Source organism: Oryctolagus cuniculus, chromosome 21, assembly GCF_051225735.1.
Source record: "Oryctolagus cuniculus isolate XC-2025 breed Fujian yellow rabbit chromosome 21, ASM5122573v1, whole genome shotgun sequence".
In the NCBI taxonomy this organism is placed as follows: domain Eukaryota; kingdom Metazoa; phylum Chordata; class Mammalia; order Lagomorpha; family Leporidae; genus Oryctolagus; species Oryctolagus cuniculus.
Genome location: NC_142887.1, coordinates 14,200,553 through 14,224,579, shown reverse-complemented (window position 1 = coordinate 14,224,579; position 24,027 = coordinate 14,200,553). Strand labels below are relative to the sequence as shown.

General features: G+C 57.5%; 1 protein-coding gene across 2 annotated transcripts; it reads right to left on the bottom strand.

Annotated features, from left to right (window-relative positions):
• Positions 1-4,098: 4,098 nt before the first annotated feature.
• On the bottom strand, positions 4,099-23,172 carry OAS2 (2'-5'-oligoadenylate synthetase 2). Of its 2 annotated transcripts, XM_070066240.2 has the most exons (10): positions 22,220-23,172; positions 19,027-19,297; positions 15,377-15,555; positions 12,765-13,000; positions 12,236-12,374; positions 9,978-10,151; positions 8,225-8,507; positions 7,228-7,418; positions 5,485-5,723; positions 4,099-4,935 (listed from the first exon to the last, which is right to left on the bottom strand). In XM_070066240.2, exons 1-10 carry the CDS (start codon positions 22,394-22,396, stop codon positions 4,767-4,769), a joined length of 2,058 nt encoding a protein of 685 aa, XP_069922341.2. In that variant the 5' UTR covers positions 22,397-23,172; the 3' UTR covers positions 4,099-4,766. The 2 variants fall into 2 exon arrangements, with proteins under 2 accessions (XP_069922341.2, XP_089179112.1); XM_089322986.1 differs by lacking the exons at positions 12,236-12,374; positions 12,765-13,000; positions 15,377-15,555; positions 19,027-19,297; positions 22,220-23,172 and adding an exon at positions 10,685-10,791.
• Positions 23,173-24,027: the final 855 nt, after the last annotated feature.

Genomic DNA, 24,027 nt, shown 5'->3' with positions numbered 1-24,027 from the left:
ATTACCTCAAGAGCATCACAGTTGTGTAGTGGACAGCCTGGAAATGATAACAAAAATGTAGCTTTTCAGTTTCATAAGAACCAGAGAGGCGATGTGCATCTGTGAGTCCAAGCAGACATTTGCTTTTATTTGTAAAGATTTATTTTAGGGGGCCAGTGCTGTGGCATAGTAGGTTAAGCCTCCACCTCTGACGCCGGTATCCCACATGGACACCGGTTCAAATCCCGGCTGCTCCACTTCCGATCTGGCCTGGGAAAGGAGAACCAGATGGCCCAAGTGCTTGGGCCCCTGCACCCACGTGGGAGACCCAGAAGAAGCTCCTGGCTGTTGGCTTCCAGGATGTGACTATCTCGGGGGGGGGGGTCCTTATTCTGCATGCTGCGCCCCTCCTTAGATTTCCAGACTGCCCGAGGGCTTGGAGGCTTTTTCCTATGTAGAGGGGCTAGGATGCGAGCTTACAGTGGTCAGCTCTTGGCCACCTTGTCTCCCTTGTGGCTTTCAGCCTGGCCAGACCCTCCCCAGGGCCTCTTCATCCTGCTCTCCCGTCTCAGACACATTCCCACCCTGCCCGGGGCTTTGGTCCTGGAGAGGGAGTCCACGGCTGTGACTCTGCCAGCCCGTCTCTTGCCAAGCCCTGGCGAAGGGTCCCTCTTCCTGACCCCTCCACACCTGAGCTTTTCTGCTCTGTTGGTGATGCCCTGACTCGTCCCCCAGAGCCCCACAGTCGGTCCCCCCACCATTCCCGGCCTGGCCCTGCCACAGGGCACAGCGGCTCCCGTACAGCACCTCTCTGAGGAGCCCCCTCCGCGGCAAGCACGCTGGGCACTGGGCGCGCTCCCAGCTGGGTCCAGTGGCTGGCATCCATGCCGGCTCTTCTGTCCATGGCTACGCCCCACTCCACCGGCCAGCAGGGGGGGATCGAGAGCTGCCCTTGCCTTTGCCTTGTCTGAGGGTTAGCCCAGGCACTGCTGCCAGGGAATGGAACTATAACATTTTCTCTGCAGGGGTGTTTCTAGGCTCAGCTGGGGCAGCCCCGGGTCCGAGGGGCTGAAGCCCTCCAGCATGTGGTTCCAGACGAACCTTTTAGCCACAAACGGGTGGCCTCTGTCTTGCTCTGCTGCTCCAACTCTTCCCACCTCCTCCTGGCTCATCGGCTATGTGAGGCTCAGCTTCTCATCCCTGTCTACTTCCTCTGTGAGTGGGGACCTGGTTGCCGGGGTAACCAGGAGTGGAATTAGAGGCCTGGGATCTTGACCGCCACATCTACTTAATCAGATTCTTGCTACGTTCTTGGCTCCTTTCCCGTCTGTGCTGGTGAGAACGCACCCGTGCCCCTCCGCACTTCTGTCCTGGCTACTCCTTGCTGTGTTGAAGTATCTCTGTCGATGAATTTTCTGCTTTAGACATTTTCTCTGGAATTTAACTCAATCCCACGTGTTACTTGTAGCCAATATGGGTGCCAAATTTAAAAAATAATTTTTGTCTCAACTTTGCAAGTCAAAAACTGGATGGTGCCCAGCGGGCCCCACACCTGGAGGCACCCGTGCAGCTGTCTCTGTTGATTTGAGGAGGAAGCTGTGGCCTTGGGAGGGGCGTCCCCCTCCCCCTCACCGTGTACCCCATCAGCAGCTCGCCTAGCGCTAGCACCTGCTGATAATCTCTGCCCAAATCAATAGTCTCATCGGAGGTCCCGAAGTGGAGATGTTTCTCATTGTGACATCTTTCAACATCCGTTCTTCTCTTATCAGTTCTGATTTGGTTATCTTGAAGCATGGGTTGTACAGGAGACGCTGGGTTTCATTATTGCCTAGTCATTGCCTTCTTTGCCTATTTTCTGCAAAAGGATTGGTGCCCTCGTTGCTTCCAGGAACGACCATGTTTCTCTCTGTTTCACACACACACACACACACACACACACACACACACACCGAGTTCTGCCATCTACTGGTTCACTCCCCAAAAGTCCACAACAGCTGGGGCTGGGCCAGGCTGTAGCTGGGAGCCAGGAATTCAACCCAGGTCTCTGAATGGCAGAGACCTGAGCCGTCACCAGGGTCTGCATGAGCAGGAGGCTGGAGTCAGGGACAGGAGCCGGGACCCGAAGCCAGGTCCTCTGATATAGAACACAGGCAACGTAACAGCTAAACGCCTGCCCACGACCACGCTTCCCGGTCACTGCCAACGCTTACCTTTGTTCTTAGTGACCTCAGCTGCCTAGTAAGTGCTGGGAGGCCCTTGGTGGGGAAGATGAAATGGCCCCTGCCTGCCTTTGTGCGGCTCCGAGTTCTCCCATGATCCTCGCCGGTCCTGATCCGCCCTGCACACGTGCACCACCAGGCGCACAGTCATCTGCTGAGGGTCCCTTTTCTTCCGGGAGTTTTGGGGTTTCGTCCTTGGTTCCTCTGGCTGTGAGCAAGTGTGTGGGGGAGGGGGCAGTGTCTTACTGCCTCCTGTGCCTTCTCTCCCATCCCTGGCCAGTTGGGGCAGCTGGGAGCTACAGACTGAGCAGGTGCGCATGTCCAGTGCTCCTTCATTTCAGCTTCAAGTCCTCCCTTTCCTCTGCCACCAGCGATTGCCCCGCAGCTCAGCTCAGCTCTAAACATGAACTAAACCACCCGAGTTAGTGCAGACCCCACACCTGGAAGAGCAGCATCCAATGCAAGACCACCCTTTCTTCAGACTTGGCAGCAAATCTGGGGATCCCATGACCCCCCTTCAGCTTTAATCATTCACAAGACTGTCTCATGGAACTTCAGCAAATGTTGTCCTCAGAGCCACCTTGTATTTCAGAGAATACAAGGGAGCGGCCGGAAGAAGAGACACTCAGGGTGGTGAGGCAGGTTTGGGGCCAGCTCGGGAGCTTCTGTCCCCGTGGAGCTGGGGTGCGTGACCGTCCTGACACATGAAGATGTTTGCCAGCCACAAAGCCCCCTGAGCCTCTTTATCCAAGGCCATGACTGGGTCCCATTACATAGGCATGGTTAATTAAATCACTGGCCATTGATGGAACTTAGTCTCCAGCCCCCTCCTCCCTGGAGCTTTGAGAGCGTGGTGTGGAAATTTCCAGCCCCCCAGTCACACACGTGCTATTTCCGGCTCAGTCTTGTGGCAGAGCCAGCTCCTCTCACCCTCAGAACTATCCAAGCGCCCACCTGGAGCCCCCTTGCTAGCATCCACTCAGGGGTGGTTACAAGGGGCTCCTAAAAGATGCCCTTCCCAGGACAGCCCTAGGGGTTCGGCAGCTCTGTGCTAGACTCTTCGCGGCGTCACAGTTAGTGTGTTCAGTAGTAAAGGAAGCTTTGGTGGGCTGAGGGCACGGAGACCCTCGAGCGGCTTTGAACTGAAGCCCGAGTGAAGTATCCCAGGCAGCAAGGCAGGTGCAGAAGGAAAGGCGAGAGATCCACGCGCACTCACAAGGCAGCCGTGAGCACCCGCGCCTTTGGGGAACCTGAAGGGCGAGGGTTGGCAGCTGCAGGTGGAGAAGCCTCCACGTGGGCAAGGGAGGGAAGGCTTTTGTGTCCCAAGGGAAAGAAGGGGAAGCAGGACGCGTGGCACCATCGTGAGAGCTGGCCACTGAGTCCCGGGAACCCAGCTCAGGGGAAGCTCCTTGCTAAGACTTGAAGGCCAAGGGAGGAGCTAAGTGGGAACATGCAGAATGGTAGCCAGAGATCCGGTCACAGCCAGCGAGGGGAGAGCAGCATAGACAAAGCCAGGGCGCTCGCCCAGGGGGCCTCCAACAAGGCACGGCTTCAGGGTGGACTCTGGCACATGGATCTCAAGTCTGGGGAGGAGGAGCAGGGGGTGGGAAGGAAGGACACATCCAGGCTGTCTTTTACCCAGCAAACCACTTCTTTCAAAGCAGTTGCCAAATGGCTTCTAGAAACTTCCTCTGGCAAGTCTATCCCAGGACTCTAATTCCTGAATGAGAACATCTCATGACCATAGGATCCATCCTTGCTCCACAGCTTGCTGGCGTCTGCATTGTCTAGAAAGAGAGAAATACGCGTGGTGGGGGGCAGTTCCTCCGGGAGTCACAACCGCTGGTTCAATGAATTGGGCAAAAAGACACAAGGAGAGCTCTGCTTGGGCAGAGGGATGTGGCCAGGGGTAATTTTTTAATCAATAGTTCAGTTCATGGTAAGGAGGGCTGGCGCCCAGGTTGGGGACAGAAAGCAGAGGGTCTCACCTGGGGGGGCAATTTTGCTCCCCAGAGGATGCCTGATGATGTCTTGAGACATTTTACATTGACCCAGCTGGGAGGCACCTAACAGGTGGAGACGCATGCAGACATGCAGACTGGCCTCAACTGTCAATCAGCCAAAACTGGAAAACTCTGCTTTAAAGAAAGACCCTGGTGTGGATGGAGAGCCCAGTGCACCAGGTGGAAGTTCCTCTGGGCGAGATACCAGGGGGCATCTTGGCAGGGGGGGGCACTTTGGACAGGTGTGGCAGACCTTCTGGGGTGGCAGCCATGACTACTAAAGTTAATGACATTGAACAATGTCTTAAGGCACCTGTGGTTGTCACTGTGGCAGGGAGATGTGACTGGCATCCAGTGGGCAAAGCCCCAGGGTGCTGGTGGGGTCCTGACAGGTTCCTGCAACAGGGGATTCCCAGCCCCAAACATCAAGAGCACTGAGGCTGTGGCCGACTTCAGGGATGCTTCGGGGCGGGCGAGGGGGGGGGTGCGACCAACTGTGTCAGCCCCAGGGCTGGGTGCTCTGTGGCTGTATTTGTTCCACGGCTTTATCCGGAGGGCACGCCCCTTAGAACACTCTTACTGGCACTTTCCATGGCTGGACTGGGTACCCAGCACCGTTCTTGAAGCAGGGAGAAGAGAACCATTCCTTTGCTTCTTTGGCCAGCAGGTGCCAGCACCAACGGTCTCCTCCACCCACGTCACCAGTAGGTTCAGCTGGGTCCAAGATGACAGGCCTGAAAGAGGGGTTAGGAGGTGTTAGAGGATTCCCTTCCTGATCTGTGGCGTCAGGATCTGGGGCCTGTCCTACTTGCAGCAATGAAACAGGTGTCCTTACAGCTCAGATGTCAGTCATTGACAGTCCCTAAGCAAGGATTACATTGTATTTCCCCAAAATGGTTGAAGAGCTGCTACTATGCACACAATATAAGTATCTCCTGAGGCTGGGCCAAGGCAACCAGATGGATGTTCAATGGATACAAGGTAGCGAGGCAGCCACAGCCTCAGCCAGGCAGCCCCTGCTGTCCCCGCCTCCCTCCCTTCCACTTCTCCATGATGCTGTTTTCTTTCTTTTCCTCTTGCCTCTGTAGTTTTTGTCCCTTGCCTGTGGCCCTGAAGCTCCTTACTATTCTGGAAGGTCAGAAAGGGCAGACAAAAAATGCCGTCTACGCACTGAGACAGCTTCTTGGGGCAGCGCCGTCCTGGGACGGGTGAATCTCATCCCCTCGGGAAACGGCGCTGCGGGAGAATCAGGAAGAGGGGTGGGGGCGGCTGGGCTGGGGCACCTGGTTTTCTGGATCTGGGCCAGCAGGAAGGTCCTCATCGTGTCCTCGTCCAGGCTGTAGTTGACCGTCCAGAACACACAGAGCTGCTGGTACTGCGAGACCAAGTCCAGGACGGTCCGGAACCCCTCGGCTGTGTCGAAATCCTCGGCCCCGCTCCCCTGCTCCCACGCGTAGACCGTGAGCAGCTCCAAGGCGTACTTTGGGGGCAAGGAGCCCCGGGACTTCAGCTTCCTTTTGCACTGAGGGAAGAGAGGGGCGTCTGAGGACCCAGCCCAGGCGCAGAAGCCCAAGGAGCTAGGCCAGGAGCTGGGAGGGCTGTGCAGATGAGCTTTGCACGGGTCACTGGGCAGCTGGTGGGCACTTGGCCTTGTGGGCTCAGACACTGCTCAGGACACCTGCATCTCACGCTGAGGGCCTGGCTTCCGTCCTAGTGCTGCTCCCAAGTCTGGCTTTCTGCCAACGCATACCCTGGGAGGCGGCAACCAGGGCTGAAGTCACTGGGCTCCTGCCACCCACTTGGGAGGCCTGGCCTGAGTTCCCAGTGTCAGCCTGGCCCAGCACCAGCCAATGTGAGCATTTGGGGAGTGAATTAGCGACGGGAGTTCTCTCTCTGCTTTTCAAATAAATAAAATTAAGGAAAACTTGAAAAAAGAAAAAGGTTGTGGAAAAAGGCGTTACGGAAAAACTATGCATGAATTTAAAAAAATTTTTGTTTTGCACAAAATAAACTTAACTCGTACTTCCATTTTAATGAGTTTTCTAAGCATCGTATAGGCCACTAGAAGCCCTGTGCATGCTGGTTAGGGGCCCTCAGCCCAGGTGCAGGGCCAGCACCGGGATTGCCACTCTGGAGGAGGACGCTGGGCTGGGGGAGGGGAGGGCCTCGCCAAGCTCACCCGGTAGCCCTGAGCCTGCGGAGCAGTCGCACCCTGACACCTGCCTGACTTCACTGGGAAGAAAGCCAGAGCCCAGTGTCAGTTTCAGGAGCCAGGGAGGTGGACACAGAAAGGCAGCACTGATGTTCAGCTTCATGTGTGCCATTAGAACAGTCAGAAATGACCTTGAGGCTGGCACCATGGCTCACTTGGTTAATCCTCCACCTGCGGCACTGGCATCCCATATGGGAGCCGGGTTCCAGTCCCGGTTGCCCCTCTTCCAGTCCAGCTCTCTGCTGTGGCCCGGGAGTGCAGTGGAGGATGGCCCAAGTGCTTGGGCCCCTGCACCCACGTGGGAGACCAGGAGGAAGCACCTGGCTCCTGGCTTCAGATAGGCATAGCTCCGGCTGTAGCGGCCATTTTGGGGGTGAACCAGCGGAAGGAATACCTTTCTCTCTGTCTCTCTCACTGTCTAACTCTATCTGTCAAATAAAAAAAAAAAAAGTGGTTCTGGCCACAGACAAGACCTTCTCCGGGACCATCTCTGCCATACAGCACAAGAGAAAAAAAAGAAAGAAAGAAATGACCTTGAGTGCGAGACCCTGGCTGCCATGTGCGTGGGCGGGCTGGCCTGGGGCACTGCCTGTGGCTTCCATATGCCCCCAGAGGGAGGGCACTGAGCAGCAGGGGTCCTGCCGGATGCTTTGGCCAGTGTGCGGACTGGGGGCTGTGCTGAGACACCCAGGGAGTAAGGAGTGGGCCCTTCCCTACGGCGGCTCGGCCCCAGGGGGAGGAGGGCGGGCGTTTAGGCACTGGCTCAGGGCCGGCTTCGTGGTCCCAGCTTGCGGGTGATGCGCGGCTCTCGCACCTGTTGGTACCAGTGCTTCACCAGGCGGATCAGGTCCTTCAGCTTGGTGGGCCGGGACACGACAAAGTTGCGCTGCAGCTCCGTGAAGCAGGTGGAGAACTCGCCACCCAGGACGTCATCCGGGGATTTACACAGACGGATGAGCTCCGTGTAGACCTTGGGGTCGGGTGTGGAGCCAGAATTCAGCTGCCCTAGGAAGGGGGAGGGTGGGAAGGATACTCACATTACACATGCCTTAACAGGAACGGCACCCACTCCTCCCAACGCACCTGAATTCTGGGAAGCCACTTCGAATGGCATTAGAGTATTTGCATTACTGATGTGTAAGATAGAGGGAGCATCCCAGAGCAATGAGATTTTACTATTTATTGAGAGAGAGAGAGAGAGAGAACCCACTCACTGGTTCACTCTCCAAATGGCCCCAACGGCCATGGCCAGAGCCTGAGCTGCGAATGCAAGGGTGGCAGGTGCCCAATTACTTGAGCCATCACTGGTGCCCCCCAGGAGCTGGAGTTGGGACTTGAACTTGGATACTCTGCTATGGGAGGCCACTGGGCCAAACACCCACTCCTGAGCGGAATTTCTAGAGGAGACATTTGCTGAAAATCGAAGGCAGACACCCAGGTTTCCTGTGTCTTGGCCACAGAATTCCTCCCACGTCTGTTCTTCCACCCCCTTCCTGGCATTTTATCTATAAGCGCGTGTGAGCGCCTGTGTGGGGCGTGCTTCTGCAGACATTGTGGGAGATACCGGAGGCGTGGAAGAGGAGGCTCCTGGTCACCCCCGACACACTTGAGTGAGAAGTGAGACCAAAAGCCTGCTCAGGTTGTGGTAGCACCGCCATGATCAGCGCCACCTGCTGGAGGCCTGGCCTGAGGAGGGGCAGACGTTGCCACAGCCACCACTAAGTCTCCAGTGTTCCTGCTACCCCCACCCACCATCACTGCCAGCTCCCGGAACCGTCCCCCTCCAGGAGCTGAGGCCCAGGGCGTCCTACCTAGCGCGTTAAAGGCGGGAAGCACGTCGACATGGATGTATTCACAATGCTTCCTGGACTTCAGAGAGAAGCTCAGCACCCGGGGATTCTTCCACTTGGAAACCTCAAAGATCACTTCCAGCTGCTGCTCCTTCTGGTAGGCCTGCAGCTGCTCCTTGATCTCCCGGAGGACTTGGGCCCGCTCGGTTTTCTGGGAGGTGTAGCTCTTGAGCGAATCGGGGAACACCACGAGGTCAGCGTCGGAACTGTTCTTCAGGGCGGTGCCCTTGGCCAAGGAGCCTCCCTGGGGAAGAAGAAAGCCTGGGACCCAGCCTTGCCAGGACTGCTGGCCCAGCCCCCATGGGCCGGCACCTGTCGGGCAGTGAGTGAGGTTACCAAGGCGGAAGTTCCGTGTTCGGGGCCAGTTGGGACGGAGGCCAAAGGAGGGTGTTGAGTTTCACAAACTAGCGGATGAGATTCCAAAAAGCGGTTAACGAACACACACACACACACACACACACACACACACACACACACACGTGTGCCTGGGCTGGTTATAAATGGCCTACTTCCCAAGGCAATTTCCTAGATGTCTCCAAGAGAACTGCTCAGCCTTATAGGAATTCCTGTGATCTGAGAGAATCAGGCCAGTTCCCAGCTGCTCCTTCCGCAGCCTCAGGTCCCTGGGGGAATGTCTCCAGGGAGGTGCAGGAAAGGGGCTGGACAGGAGACACCTTAGGACTTGGGGGCCACTTAGGACGCTGCCGTGTAGGCTTCTCCACTAACTCCCCTCCTCTTCTTCCTTCCCCCATTCCATTTCTGCAGGGGGGATGTTTACCGAGCCCAGCTATAGGGTTCGGGACTGTGTTCTATTCCCTGCGTGGGGATCTACAGGTCACCACCTTTGTCCATGCGACCCCTCCCCCGTGGCAGCCCCCTCCGCAAGTCCTCCCTTGGCACCTCTGAGGGGAGAACTGTGCCCCTTGCCGGTGGCTCCCGCCCTAGTGTCTTCCACCTGTTATACACCTGCCCTTCTTTATCCACGGCCGTGGGCCCGGGTCTCCGGGAGAAGAGGACAAAACATGGCTGCACGTTTCTAACACTGGCCACGAGCCCGCCCCCTTGCATTCTGGGAGTCTGCTCGTGGCTCGCGGCTGCTGGGGTGGTGTCCCAGGCCCCAGGAGAGTGGCGCACACAGGTCTGGTCCCCACTGCTGCACGGGGACATTTTCTACCTTCCTCCCTGCCCGAGACCCAGGGCGCACGCAGACCGGTGGTGTGGCCAGCGAAGAGGGAAGCGTCACAGCCGGTGGCCTTTAAAGCACGGGTGAGAACAAAGACCCCGCGGGGGCTCAGTGCAGCCAGCAGCGGAGCAAAGTGGGCTCCGGGCATTAAAAAGCAGGAGAGGCCACTTTCTGGCTAAATCTGCATTTTTGCTGCCGTGGGTTGGAAAAGACACGTCCTCTGGGAGCCTGTGGGGTGACCGTGTTTGGAATAAGGGTCTTTGCAGATGTGGTTAAGTTCAGGATCCGGAGCTGGGATCACTCTGGATTTAACTCCAATGCCAAGGGTCCTTAGATGAGAAGAGGAGGGGAGAAGGCAGAGAGGAGAAGGCAATGTGAAGACAGCGGCAGAGCCCGCGGCCAGGGATCCAGGAGAGCGTGCGGCCGGCACGCAGGCAGCCCGGCAGTGTCCCGGCCACCGAGCTCCCCAGCTTCCCTCCCTGGGCCCGGCTCCCCTCTAGCAGCTCCCGGAAGAGAGGGGCCAGGGCTCACCTTGATAATCTTCTGGATCTTGGTGGTGGAATTCCGGAAGCAGTTTTCTCTAAGGAATTTGCAGATGAGGTCAATGGCCTGCTGGACCTGGCTCAGGAAGTGCTCATTGGGCTGGAGAAAGTCCTTGATGAACTTGTCCAGGTGGTGGCCTGGGGTCATGAACAGTGGCTTTGGCTGCCGGAAGACAGATGGCCGTGGCGTGAGCAGCCCCCGCTGCTTCGTTTGCTGCCCGTGCTGGGCCCTCCGCCCACTAGGCCAGGGGCCCTGGTCCCCGCACAGACACATGAACCCCCTGAGAGTTTTGGGTGGGACCCGAGACCCCCTGCTCGCCCTCCCCGACTGCCCCGGGGAAATCTGAGTCCCCCTCTGGGCAGGTTCACCCCAGAGTCCCCACTCCAAACCACTCTCTGCTTTCCACTTCTCCACTGTGGATTCTTTGTTTTGCCTTCTCATCACTTCCTTCCAGATTTTCCCATTTACTGTGGGCATCGTGGATTTTGGGTGACCACACTCAGCCCTTTTTTAAGATTCTATCAAATTCTGCTCAGGGCGGGCATTGTAGCACAGCAGGTTAAGCCACAGCCTGCAGTGTCGGCATCCTGTATGGCTGCCGGTTTGAGTCCCGGCTGCTCCACTTCCGATCCTGCTCCCTGCTAATGCGCCTGGGAAAGCAGCAAAAGATGGACCAAGTCCCTGGGCCCCCATACCCATGTGGGAGACTCGGAAGAAGCTCCTGGGCCAGCTCTGGCCTTTTCAGCCATTTGGGGAGTGAATCAGTGGATGGAAGACCTCTCTCTCTCTCTCTCCCCGTAACTCTACCTTTTTAAATAAATGCACAGACTCAGCCGTTGCTGAGCACGCTGTACCCAGCTGCAGCAGTTTCTCGTGGCTGCCATAACGCATGACCCTGACCAGATGGCTTGAAAAGAAGCAGAACTCTGGATGCTAAACACCAAAGCCGCGGCGTGGGCAGGGCCGGGCTCCTGTGATGGACGGTCTGGGGCCCTGGGGGGTTATTCGGGATCACTTGGGCTGGCCCAGTGTCACCACAAGAGTGGAGACGCAGGGAGCAGGGTCAGGGATGGAGAAGGTGGCGTGACCACCGTGGTGGCCAGGGTGAGACACTGCAGGATGCTGTGTACTTGAAAAAGGGGGGTGGGGGTGAGCCACGAGGTTTTAACAGCCTCAGGAAGTTTGAAAAGAAAACAAATGCTTTCCAAGACCCTGCTGGTCCCTGGGCTTCAACAGAGGAGGGCACAGGGGTGACCCCACTGGACGCACAGGGGACTGTCCCTGTTTGTACACTCCCCCCACCCCCCTCCCACCCCCCCCTGCCGCCAGGGCCCCAGGAGATCAGCAGGGGTATTTACACCTTCATTTACGTCCCAGCCCACAAATGTCCGTGCAAGTGGAATGCAGAGGCCACCTCCCATGTGAACTCCTCTGGTGCTGGCGAAAGGTGGGATCTGGCCTCCCACGGTGCCCCTGTCGCCACTCTGGAGAGCCCAGGGGTCTCACCCAGGAACAGACTTCCCGGCAGCAGCTCTGAGTGTAGAGCTTTCCCTCTGGGGTCCGGGAGGGAAACCCAGTGCACCTGCTGCACAGCCAGCCCTGGAGTCTGTGCCTGCATTTCTGTTTCTTTCTCCCTCTTGTCCTGCACAGCTGCTGGGTGAGCTCGGCGCCCACACTGCGTCCACGGGCGTGAGCTCTGCTCACTTCTCGTGGGCTCAGCTCCGCTTCCATTGGCAGCACCTGTTTCCTCTCGGACAGGAACACACGGGGACTCCCCTCCGTGGGTACCCCTCCCTCTGCGTTCCCTTGTGCACCCCACACCTGTGGCTGAAAGACAGGAGTGCCAACCTAGGGGTCCTTACAGAGGTAACCAAGTGAAGATGAGGTCATTAGATGGGCGTGGTTCATAGAAGAGAGAGACACGGAGACAGATTCACACGGGGGGAGATGCTGTGAACTCCGCGGGAGAAGGCTACGAGCCCAGGGAGGCAGCCAAGGCCGGCCTGCGGCCGCCACACCTGGAAGAAGCCTGGAAGGTCTGGGAGGTTCTCCCCTAAGCAGGGCCCCGCTGCCCCCTGGTTCTGGACTCGCAGCCCCAGCACGTTGAGAGAGCTCAGCTCTGTCATGAGCCCCCGGTTTCCGGTGCTCTGTCACAGCACTTGCAGGAAACAGACACTGGGGTCAGGGCTACAACACAGGAATGCGGGGGCAGCATGAAACAGGTGGGATCTAGGAAATCCTCTCACCAGAACATTCCAGGACCCCAGCTCCGAATTCAGGCTGGGAGCAGCGAGCCAGGCGTGGGCTTTCTCCTTGAGTAGCTGCCAGCAGCTGAGACCCCCACTCACGTTGTTGGTGGGGTCGGCTGGATCCAAGATGATGGGCCTGGGAATGGCGGTAGGTTAAACGAACCAGCGGCATGGCTTGGGCGGGGGGTGGGGGTGGGGGCTGCAGCGGGTGTCTGGCCAGTGGGGTCTGGCGCCTGGGCTCCGTATGAGACACCTGCTGTCTCTGGCCCAGCATGCCCTGAGAAAACAGCAGAGGGCTCTCCCCTCCCCACCAGCCCCATTTTCTCCCTCGGCCTCTTCCCTCTATAAAGAGGAAGCGCCTCTCAGGGCTTGTCTTGGGGACAAAACGACCATGGTCCGTCACCTTCCAGACGGACCCTCTGCCCGCCGGCCCACATGGCTGCCTTCCTGTAGGCGCATCACTGGCCAGAGGACAGGGCCAGTGGCACGGGGGGAGGCACTGGGCAGGGGCTGTGGGGAGCGATACCCGGGAGATCCGAGCAGGTGCAGAAGCGTGTTCCTGATGGTCTCCTCCTCAAAGTTGTAGTTCACGGTCCAGTAGATGCACAGCTTCTCTGGCTGCCTGACCAGCTGCAGCACCGTCCTGACACCTTGGGCCATGTCGAAGTCTTGGGCACCGCAGCCCTGCTCCCAGGCGTACACCGTCAGCAGCTCCAGAGCGTACACAGGCGGAACGGAGGAACCGACGCAATTTTTCTGGCACTGTGGGGCAAGCAAAGGGCAGTGGCAAGTTTAGGGACCCTGTTGCCCCCATGTCAAGGATCTGAACTCAGGAAATCAGGTGCTCACCGGAAGTCACAGTCCCCCCTCCCGCCAGCATGCCTAAAATTCAGTGATGGACAATTCCAAGTGCGGGCTGCTGGAGCTCTCGTGTACAAAGGATCTTCGAGTTCATGGGAAATGCATGTTCAGAAAAATCTTTGTGTGTGGATTTCAAAAAGTATGTTGCACCAGAAGAAATTTATATTTAAAAATGTTTACTAGAGGGGCCGGCACCGTGGCTCACTTGGCTAATCCTCTGCCTGCAGCACCGGCATCCCATATGGGCACCAGGTTCTAGTCCTGGTTGCTCCTCTTCCAGTCCAGCTCTCTGCTGTGGCCCGGGAGTGCAGTGGAGGATGGCCCAGGTGCTTGGGCCCTGCACCTGCATGGGAGACCAGGAGGAAGCACCTGGCTCCTGGCTTCGAACTGGCGCAGCACGTCAGCTGTGGCGGCCATTTGGGGGGTGAGCCAATGGAAGGAAGACCTTTCTCTCTGTCTCTCTCTCTCTCTCACTGTCTAACTGCCTGTCAAATAAAAAAAAAAGTATGTTGCATCAGAAGAAATTTATATTTAAAAATGTTTACTAGAGAGGGAGCTAACTGCTACCTGCTGACTCACTACCCAGTTCCTAAATTGACCAGGGCTGGGCTGGGACTGAAGCTAGAAGCTAAGAACTCAAACTGGGGGCTGGCACCATGGCATAGTGGGTTAAGCTTCCGCCTGCGGCACCGGCATCCCATATGGGCACCAGTTCAAGTTCTGGCTGCTCCTCTTCTGATCCAATTCCTTGCTCATGGCCAGGGACATCAGTGGAAGATGGCCCAAGTGCCTGGGCATCTGAACCCACGTGGGAGACCTGGAAGAAGCTCCTGGTTCCTGGCCTTGGGTCATCCCAGCTCCAGCCACTGCAGCCATCTGGGGAGTGAACGGAAAACCTCTCTGCCACTGTCTGTCACTCCCTCTGTCTGTAACTCTGCCTCTCAAATAAATAAAGACATCTTTTTTTTTTTTTTGACAGGCAGAGTGGACAGTGAGAGAGAGAGACAGAGAGAAAGGTCTTCCTTTTGCCGTTGGTTCATCCTCCAATGGCCGCCGCGGCTGGCGCACTGTGATCGGCACACCGCGACCGGCACACCGCGCTGCCGACGGCAGGAGCCAGGTACTTCTCCTGGTCTCCCATGGGGTGCAGGGCCCAAGCACTTGGGCCATCCTCCACTGCACTCCCGGGCCACAGCAGAGAGCTGGCCTGGAAGAGGGGCAACCGGGACAGAATCCGGCACCCCGACCAGGACTAGAACCCGGTGTGCCGGCACCGCTAGGTGGAGGATTAGCCTAGTGAGCCGTGGCGCTGGCCAATAAATACATCTTAAAAAACAAACAAACAAACAAACAAAAACAAACTCAAACTGGGGCTCCTATGAGGCTGACAGGGAGCCGAGCACTTGATCCACCACCGCTGCCTCCCAAGGTCAGCATCAGCAAGAGGCAGAGCCAGGACTTGAACCCGGCACTGTGATGGGGAACACGGGCACCGTGATTGATTTCTGAACCCCGAGATCAAAGGCTCACCCCAGCCTTATCTTCCCACTCCACTTCCACGAACTTTTGAAGTCCCCTGCGATGACTCACGGGAGCGTAATTTGGTATAACCATTTTGGAAAATGATTCCGCAGTACTTACAGATGTTGCATCCATAAAGAAATATTCTCCATATATTCTGTACGTGTCTACATGCATAGGTACGCTATGTGGCTGTGTATATGGACAAACACATACAGCTTACAACCCAGCAGTTGCATCCCCAAGAGAAAGGCGTGTTCATAGTCCCTCTCTCTCTCTCTCTCTCTCTCTCTCTCTCTCACACACACACACACACACACACAGAATAGCCATAGCAACCTAAGCAGCAACGGCCCCAACATGGAAATGATCCAAACACCCAGCAGCAGAATGGCCAAGCGCATGGGAAGTTATTACAATGCAACACTGCATACCGGGAAGAACCTGTTCGCACAGACGAGGACACAGGCCAAGTGGAAGACAGACAGACTGTGCATCCTATGGCCGCACGGACATCCCTCAGAAGCCGGCACAAGTGACGGTAGATTTCTTTGGGGGGGGGGGGTTATCGACTGAAGGCTGTGGTTCTGGGGTGCAGGAGTTGTCCCCTACCTATTTCGATTGAGTGTTTCTGATAAGGATGTAAAAAATGTGTTGAGTCCAATACGTACGACTGCCGAGCTTTGCTGGGTGTAAATTGAGCGAAAAAGAAGCGAATCATCACCATCGTTGTGGTGTCTGCAATTTGAAAATTACCTGCTGACGCCAGTACTTCATCAAGAGGATCAAGTCCTTCAGCTTCCTGGGATACTTGCTAAAAAACTTCTCCTGGAGCTCCGTGAAGCAGGCGGCGAACGCGCCGGGTCTGGCTTTTGTCTCATCCAGGGCTCTTCTGAGGTCCCGGTAGACCCAGGGGCTGGGGCTCTCGCCGAAGCCTGGTGAGAGAGAGACAGTGAGTTTGGAGCCATGAGGCTTGGTCTCAGAGAGCCCGGGGAGGCCCACTCGTGAGGGCCACTTGTGCTTGGAGGGCCCAAGTTCACTGCTTCCTCTGCAAGAGGTTGGTGCAGGAGAGGAGCTCAGAAGAGAAACTCATTTCACATCCAAATAGATGGCTTTTAAAAATTCCATTCCCAGGAGCTCGCCCTGCGGGAGGACAGAGTGTGGTGTGGGCGGAGGGCAGGGTCCACAAGCGGAAGAGAAATGCGTCCCGAAGGGGAAAGGGGCACCTCCCCGCCAGCAGAGGAAGCCCCGCAGCACGGGCTTCCGGCTGTTCCCACAGCACATACGCCAGGTTCTGCTTCTCAGCCCCCCTGGGGGACGGGCCCTGCAGAGGGCGAAGGAGGCAGCCCAGTGCAGACAAGGCCGTGGAGGCCTTGGGGTGGGGAGGGCACTGTTTCCTCCAGGGGTTTGCAGCCTTGCTGACCAAGCCCCGGAGTTTACAAACAGATCTGGATAACCAGGCAGGAGAAAGAAGCCGGCCCCTTCCTCGCTTTCACCCCAGTGCTTACCGACCGGCGTCCTGGGCTCAGCTCTGGGCGTTGGCAAAAAGGGAGGTTAAGGGAAAGAGCATTCTCCCTCATTCATAATGGTAATAAAATGGTTAATACTGGTTGTGCAGGGTTTTTTTTTTAATTAAAAATACTTGTGTATTTTCATGTATTTCTAAGTTAGAGATAGACAGAGAGAGAGAGGGCACCCACCTGCTGGTTCCCTCCCCAAATGCCCCCAACAACTGGGAATGAGCCAGGATGAAGCCGGGAGCCTGGAGCTCCATCAGGGTCTCCCATGTGGGTGGCAGGGACCCAGGTCCTGGAGCTGTCCCCTGCTGCCCCCCAGGCACTGGGACATGGCACAGACGGCACAGATGGCCAGGGTGGGTGCCAGCCGCCGGCCGCACTCTCCTGTCGATCACCCGCCTCACCAGGCACAGTGAAAGTCCTGCTGTATAGTAAGCTGCCAACCCTCTGCCATCCTCACAGTTAACTTACCAGGAAGCCAAGTAAACAGGCACTTCCTGCTCTAAGTCCAAGGTGGGTTGGTGGTGGGGGGGGATACCCAGCACAAAGTGGACATGGTGTCCAGGAGACCTGATGCACTTGGAGTCAGAACTAGGCCGACTTGGTCAGACTCACATTTAGTTGACAAAGCAACTTACCGCCCCCCTGCAGGACGCTAGGTCCTGGCCGCCCTGACTGCTTGGTGCTGGGCAAAGGGCGCCCTGTGGCATGTGCAGCTATACCGCCATCTGCTGGTGGCTCCTGGGTACTGCATCTGAGGAAGTGCTCACTTCCAGGGTCACACTATCCTTGTCTGAGGGTAATCCCAGCACAGGGGGCGCTGGCCTGGTACCCAGGGTTTCCCATTAAGCACTCCGATCCACGTGTGTGCAGCCCTTGGATGAGGCAGGCACACACGCTCAACCCTCAGCGTCCTAACAGGGAAGCTGGATTCTTCTAGTCCGATCTCACGGTCGGCAGAAGAGGGGGTAAGTAGCAGGAACTCAGGGCCGCCTACCTCCCAGACTGTTGCTTTTTCCCCCTGGGAACCAGACTACCTCCCTGAGTACGAGTCGCAAGTATGTCTCCACCTTATTGATGGCAGTCGGGCTACTTGTTCCTTAAGGTCCAAGTAACCCGGAAACTCCCCCAAAGCTATGGGAAGGCACAGGGGATTGGAAAACCTGGGATTTTTCGGGGTGGGTGGAGGGTGGGGGGGTTGATGCAGGTAAGGGCCCTGGAGCCTATTCCAGTTCTGTCGGTAACGGCCCGTGCAGTCCTGCTTAGATCCCTCCTCTCCTGTTGGCCCACCTCTTTGTGGAGAGGTTGAACTGACATCTTGTAAGTCAGTGCTCACAGGTGGACCCGTGCCTGAGACTAAGCTGCAGCTATCTCATCCATGCATACTTCCATCTATGCACATCCAAGTGCCCACCCATCCACCCTCTGTCCACCCACCCACCCATCCATCCACCCATCCACCCATCTGTCCACCCATCCATCTGCCCATTCATCACCCATCCACCCATCTGTCCACCCATCCATCCATCCATCTGTCCACCCATCCATCCGTCCATCCACCCATCCATCCATCCACCCATCTGTCCATCTGCCCATCCATCCATCCACCCATCTGTCCACCCATCCACCCATCTGTCCATCCATCCATCCATCTACCCATCCACCCATCTGTCCACCCATCCATCCTTCTGTCCACCCATTCACCCATCTGCCCATCCATCCTCCATCTGTTGACCTATCCATGATCCACCTGCACACCCACCCACCACCCACCTTCCATCCATCTGTGATACACCTGTCCAGTTAGCCACCCACCTATCCACTCATCCATCCATTTTGCTTCCACTCACTCGCCCACCTGTCCATCATCCATCCACCTAAAAATGAGTGCAGACGATGAACAGTGCAGGAGAGACTGGAGGAGAGTTCATGGTGTGTGGCTTCATGGAGCCCACTGTGCTGGGCAGGTGAACACGGCACCGATCATTCTGTTATCAGTGACAAAGCTCACCACACAGACCACTCGCGTGGCTATTGGAGCCCCCAGGAGGTGGGCTCACCCGAACGCAGGGAGCCACAGCACGCAAATGATGAGCTGGGGTTATCAAAGTATAAAGGGCTAGGCAAGGAATGTTCTGGACAAAGACAGCAGGGGCCAGAGCCCCAAGCTGAGCGATCATGGTGAGCTTGAGATCCCAGTGGTGCTCAGAGCGGCTGCAGCACGGGGAGCTGGCTGGTGCTGCGTGGTCAGGCCAGAGAGGTCAGGAGGCAGCAGCCACCAGATTGCCAAAGCCTTGTCCTGCTGAGGACTTTGCTCCGTGTCCCATAGGCAATGAGAGGCTGTCAGGGGGCGTGGCAGCATCACCTACAGTGGGCAGTTACAGAGCTGGCAGGGACCCCACAGGAGATACAGCCCCGGCTCGGGCGATCGGCGGGACCCAGAGGACACTTGCAGAGACAGGGACGCGGGAGGTGGGTAGGGTCTTGGGGAGATAGCACTGGGTCTGAGGCACCCCTCAAAGTCCGGCAGAGCACCCGTGGAAGGCTGATGGGAAATGCTTGCCTCTTCCTTCCCCTGAGCAACCATGACCCTTCGTGGAGGCCCTCTCGGGTGGCCCGTGAGCAGCAGCGTCCTCGTGGGGCTGGTTACAAAGGCAGAACCCTGGGCTCGGGCTCAGACCTGCATCGCCCAGGTGATTCTCCTGGCTGGTACAGACCCAGAGACTCCACGCCCAATCCCAGAGTCCCCCAAAGCCTCAGCAGGTGGCCCAGAAGTTCCAGAGTGGGGAGGATGCCTTCCCACCCCAGCCTCGAGGGCCCGCCCGGCTCACTGGCGCCCCCTTCTGGGGGATTTTTCTGCCCAGCCCCCAGCACCCGAGCAGGGCTCACCCAGCGCGTTGAAAGCGGGCAGCACCTCAAAGACGACGCTCTGCCACCTGGTGGACACCTTGATGACGAGCCCGTCCTGGGTGGTGAGGACCTCCCACTTGTCAGTGTACCCCTGTGCCACCAGGCGCATCATCAGCCGGTGCCCGAGGATCCTGAGCATGTCCTGGTGGCTCTCCTTCTGATCCCGGAATTGTTGAAAGTGGTCAAGGAAGAGGACGAGGGTCCCGTCGGAGCGGCCTCTCAGCACCGTCTTCCGGCCATACGAGCCGCCCTGCCGGCAAGAGAGAGGCAGCCGTGGGACTCCGGGCTCCTCCAGGCCCCGGGAAGTCCAGCGGGAAAGTCAACAGTGTTGCCGTCACGTGCAGCGGGGGTGCTCAGGGCAGCGCTCAGCTGGAGGCCCCTCAAAGAGCCGCGAGCAAGCGAACGGCTAGCGAGGAGTACTCACACGGTGGGATATTATACAGTGGTGAAAATGACCGATAGCCACATGCAAGCATGTAGCTTTCTTAAGTTGAATGAGTCAAAAGTACGCCCACACGAGGAGATGCGTGTTCCAGCGGCCACAACTCCTCCTGACTGATTACCCGGGAGTCCCAGTTTTAGCACTGGAAGTCCCACATTCCAGGAAAAACCTCAGGCCCAGGCCAGCTGGGAGGGTAGTTTACCATACTGTTCTATAGAGTAAACAAACAAACAAACAAAAAAAAACCAAGGCCAGTTCTGTGGCACAGCAGGTTAAGCTGCTGCCTGCAGTGATGGCATCCTGTATGGGCGCCAGTTCAAGTCCCAGCTGTTCCACTTCCGATCCAGCTCTCTGCTTATGCACCTGGGAAAGCAGTAGAAGATGGCCCAAGTGCTTGGGCCCCTGCCATCTGTGTGGGAGACCCAGATGAAGCTCCTGGCTTTGGCCTGGCCCAGCCCCAGCGGTTGTAGTCATTTGAGGAGTGAACCAGCAGATGGAAGATACCTCTCTCTGTGTCTCTAACTCTTCCTTTAAAATAAATAACTCTTTTAAAAAATGGCAAATGAATTCGGTAGGCAGCACACTGAGCTTCTTTTCAGTCATTTATTTAATGCTTCTTTGTTTTCATCCACTTGAAAGTCAGAGGGACACACACACACACACACACACACACACAGAATCTTTTATCCCCTCGTTCACTCTCCAAATGCCTGTAACAGCCGGGGCTGGCCCGGGCTGAGCCAGGAGCCTGGAGCTCCACCCGGGTCTGCCATGCAGGTGGCAAGCATTGGGCCATCACCTGCTGCCTCTCGAGTCTCCTCCCAGAAGGCACTAGCAGGAAGCTGGATTGGAAGTGGAGATGCTGGGGCTCAATTCCCGGCACTCCGGTACAGGATGCTGGTGTTCCAAGTGGTGGCTTAACTCACCGGGCCACAGCACCAGCCAGTACCCCTTTTTTTTTTTTCTTAAAGATATATGGATTTATTTGAATGGCAGAGCTACGGGGAGGGGGGAGAGAGAGAGAAAGAGAGGAGAGAGAGAGGGCACTTCCAACACTGCTTCACTCCCCAAATGCCTGCAACAATGGGGACTGGGCCAGGCTGAAGCCAGGAGCTAGGAGCCCCATCCAGGTCTCCCACGTGCATGGCAGGGGCCCAAGGGCTTGAGCCACCACCTGCTGCCTCCAGGGGGCGCAGGAGCGGGAGCTGGAAGAGAGAGCGGAGCAGGGACTTGAACCCAGGGACTCTGACATAGGACGTGGGCATCCCACAGAGGCAAATGGCCCTCTTTCTTCTTTTTTTCTTCATTTTTCAATGAGGGAAAATGAACCAGGAGAGGCAGTGTTGGCTGCAGGCCAAGCATGCGAGCCCTGAAGTGGATTCGTGGGCTTCGATCCCAGCTCTGCTACCAGCCGGGTCCGCCCCCACCCCACACTCCTTCCCTGGGCTGGGACAGGGGACACCAGGCTGTGGGCAGGGACAGGCCCCTTCTCTGATGAGCTGGTGACCTTTTTTTTTCTTTTTCTTTTTTTTTTTTTTTTGACAGGCAGAGTAAGACAGAGAGAGAGAGAGAGAGAAAGGTCTTCCTTCCGTTGGTTCACCCCCCAAGTGGCCGCTATGGCCGGCGCTTTGCGGCCAGGGCGCTGCACCGATCCAAAGCCAGGAGCCAGGTGCTTCTCCTGGTCTCCCATGGGGTGCAGGGCCCAAGCACTTGGTCCATCCTCCACTGCACTCCCTGGCCACAGCAGAGAGCTGGACTGGAAGAGGAGCAACCAGGACAGAATCTGGCGCCCCGACCGGGACTAGAACCCGGCTGGCGGAGGTTTATGAGCTGGTTAATTTTACATTGACTTGGCTGAGCTGAAGAACCCAGATTTTGTTAAATTGCTTCTAGATCTTTCTGTGAAGGCTAATGGGCGTGTGCAAGGGCAGAGGCCAGGAAGCATCCGCGCTGTACAGGGTTGAGGGTGGTGCTGGGGATCCGGAGCCTCACCCTGGGGTCCTGGCGCCTGCCAACGCCCCTTCCTCCAGACCCTCTGCCCCTGTGCTGGGATTTGTGTTCCTAGCAACCAGCATTATTTTTTTCCCCTTTTTTATAAAATTATTTATTTGAAAGGCAGAGTTAGAGAGATAGAGATAGAGATAGAGATAGAGATAGAGATAGAGATAGAGATAGAGAGAGATCATCCATCCACTGGTTCACTCCCCAAATGGCCTCAACAGCTGGATCTTCCACTGCTTTCCCAGGCCATAGCAGAGAGCTGGATCAGAGGAGGAGCAGCCGGGATTCGAACCAGTGGCCGTATGGGATGCCGGCGCCACAGGCCACAGCTTTCCCTGCTGCACCACAGCAGGGCCCCCAGCACCCAGCATTTCCAGCTGTGAGAGCCAGCCCCCCTTTGCTGTTGAAAAGCCCCGGAGCAAACTCGAGTGGGTTTCCCAAGGTCTGCTTCCTCAGTTTACCCCCTCTATAATATGGGAGGCTGGAGATACGCAAAGAGAGGGGTTGCTGCTCGTGTCTCGGGCATCAGCCATGTGCTAGACCTGAGGCCTGACCAGCTTACGGCCCTCTGAAGTGGGTGTGATGGCCATGCCCATTGTATAGATTGAGACACAGCCCGTTTCAGTCAGGCGCAGAGCCGGTGCCTCGGTACCACCTCCGGTCATCTCGGCACCTGGGCGCCCGCTCCCCCCTCCTCCCGGGGCTCCCCAACCCCTGCTCTGGACTTACTCTGACCACGCCCCGCACGATCGGAAACTCCTGGGGCTCCTTCAGTGTGGAGCAGATGACGTCCACCAGGTGGCTTATCTGCCGCTGGCACTCTTCATAGGGCCTCAGGGAGTTCTGGACAAAGTCTCCCAGCTGCTGAGCGGGGACGGAGGACACCTGGGACTCCCAGTTCCCCATGGCTGCTGGCTGGCTGCTGAGCTGGTAGCGAATGGGCTGAGGGAACCCGGAGGAGTCCCTCTCTCTGGTTCCTGCCCAGAACTGGGAAACAGAAAGCCAGATCTGGAAGCTTCTGTCCCGCCCCCGCAGCTGTGGTTACCAAACCCTGGGTCCAGAGCCGGGAAACTGAAACTGAAGCTGGGCGCCCTCTGACTGAGCCCCGCGCCTGGGGTCACCAGGCCGACAGCAGCTCCGCGGAACCCTGGAGCCCGGCGCCTGGCGGCTGGGCTTCACGTGTGCGGGACGCGTGTGGCCTTGTGCCCACCGCCTGCTCTGAGCGCCTCACTTTCCCTGTCTGCAGAATGGGAGGGAGTGCTCAGGGCTGCTATGAAGGTTAGACGTCACCTGCCCAGTGTGGGGGGGTGGGGGTGGGTCGGGGGGCACTGCCCGGGATGCTTCTACACGGTGCTAACCGGGTAAAAGTTATAGAGGGTCTGTTCCGGGGTACTCAGACCCTGGGGCTGCGGCAGAGAGGAGACAGACGCCCAGAGACCGGAGCCGGCAAGGCGGGGCCCAACCCAGCCCCAGGTTTCAGTTCTGCTCCTGGGAAAACACAGCTGCCCCGTGACCAGACACACCTGCAGGGCCTCGCGGCCCCTCCCCACCCAGCCAGTGCTGCTTGAATTCACACAGAAGGCAGATGTCCCCAAGGGGTGGCCGGGGGCGGGCTCTTCTCTGCTGGGCGGTTAATTCCACTTGGCTGAGCTGGGTTTTTGGCTATATTTGTTCTAGATCTTTTTGCGAAGTTATTTTTTTTTTTAAAGAAGAGAAGAACATTTAATTCCATGGAGTGAAGCGCCATATCCTCCCAACGTGGTGGGCTTCATCCAAGCAGTTGAAGGTATTCATAGAAAAGTACTGGCCTCCCTCGGAGGAAGTGGGGCGCCCACCAGCAGCTGCCCCCAGCCGCACGTCCGCTCTCTCCTGGGTCTCCACGCTGTCCCATCCTGACCGAATGAAGACGGCCCTCCCCCAGGTGGGCGGGGCATCACCCCGACCATCAGCGAGGGCCTGAGGAGCACAGGGGAGGAAGGGCCGGCTTGTGCTGTGTGCTGGCGCTGGGGTCCTGTCTGTGACCCACTCAGACCCTCCAGGCATCTGGTGGGCGCTAGCCCACCGCCGCCTCCTGCCCCTGGACACTGCAGCCCTGCTCCGACCACCTTCAGAGCAGGACTGGGGCTCCGTCCCTCCGTCCGTTTGTTCCCTGACCTTCAACCTCGTGCTGCAGCCATGGCACCTGCTTCCCAGCCGACAGATGGCCGATGGTGGGATTTCTCCACCTCCTTTACTCATGTGAGCCAATCCTTGCCCACAAATCTGTGTGCACATCTGCCTGTGTGTCCTCCCGCGTCTGCCTCTCCGGGGAACCCCAACGCGGCTGGAAGTGTCTCCTCCAGGGAGACTGGCCTCGGGTCCCTCCTCTGTCACCTGCCCACCCATGGAGGAGGGGGACAGACACCACGGGGTCTGCTCACAGGGCGGAGTCGTCTCAATGATGACGGTGTCCCCTCCCCCACAGAGCACTGTTAGGTGGCAGGGCCACACCTCCTAGGACGCCACTCGTAGAGGTGGTCCCCGTGACTCCCACGGAG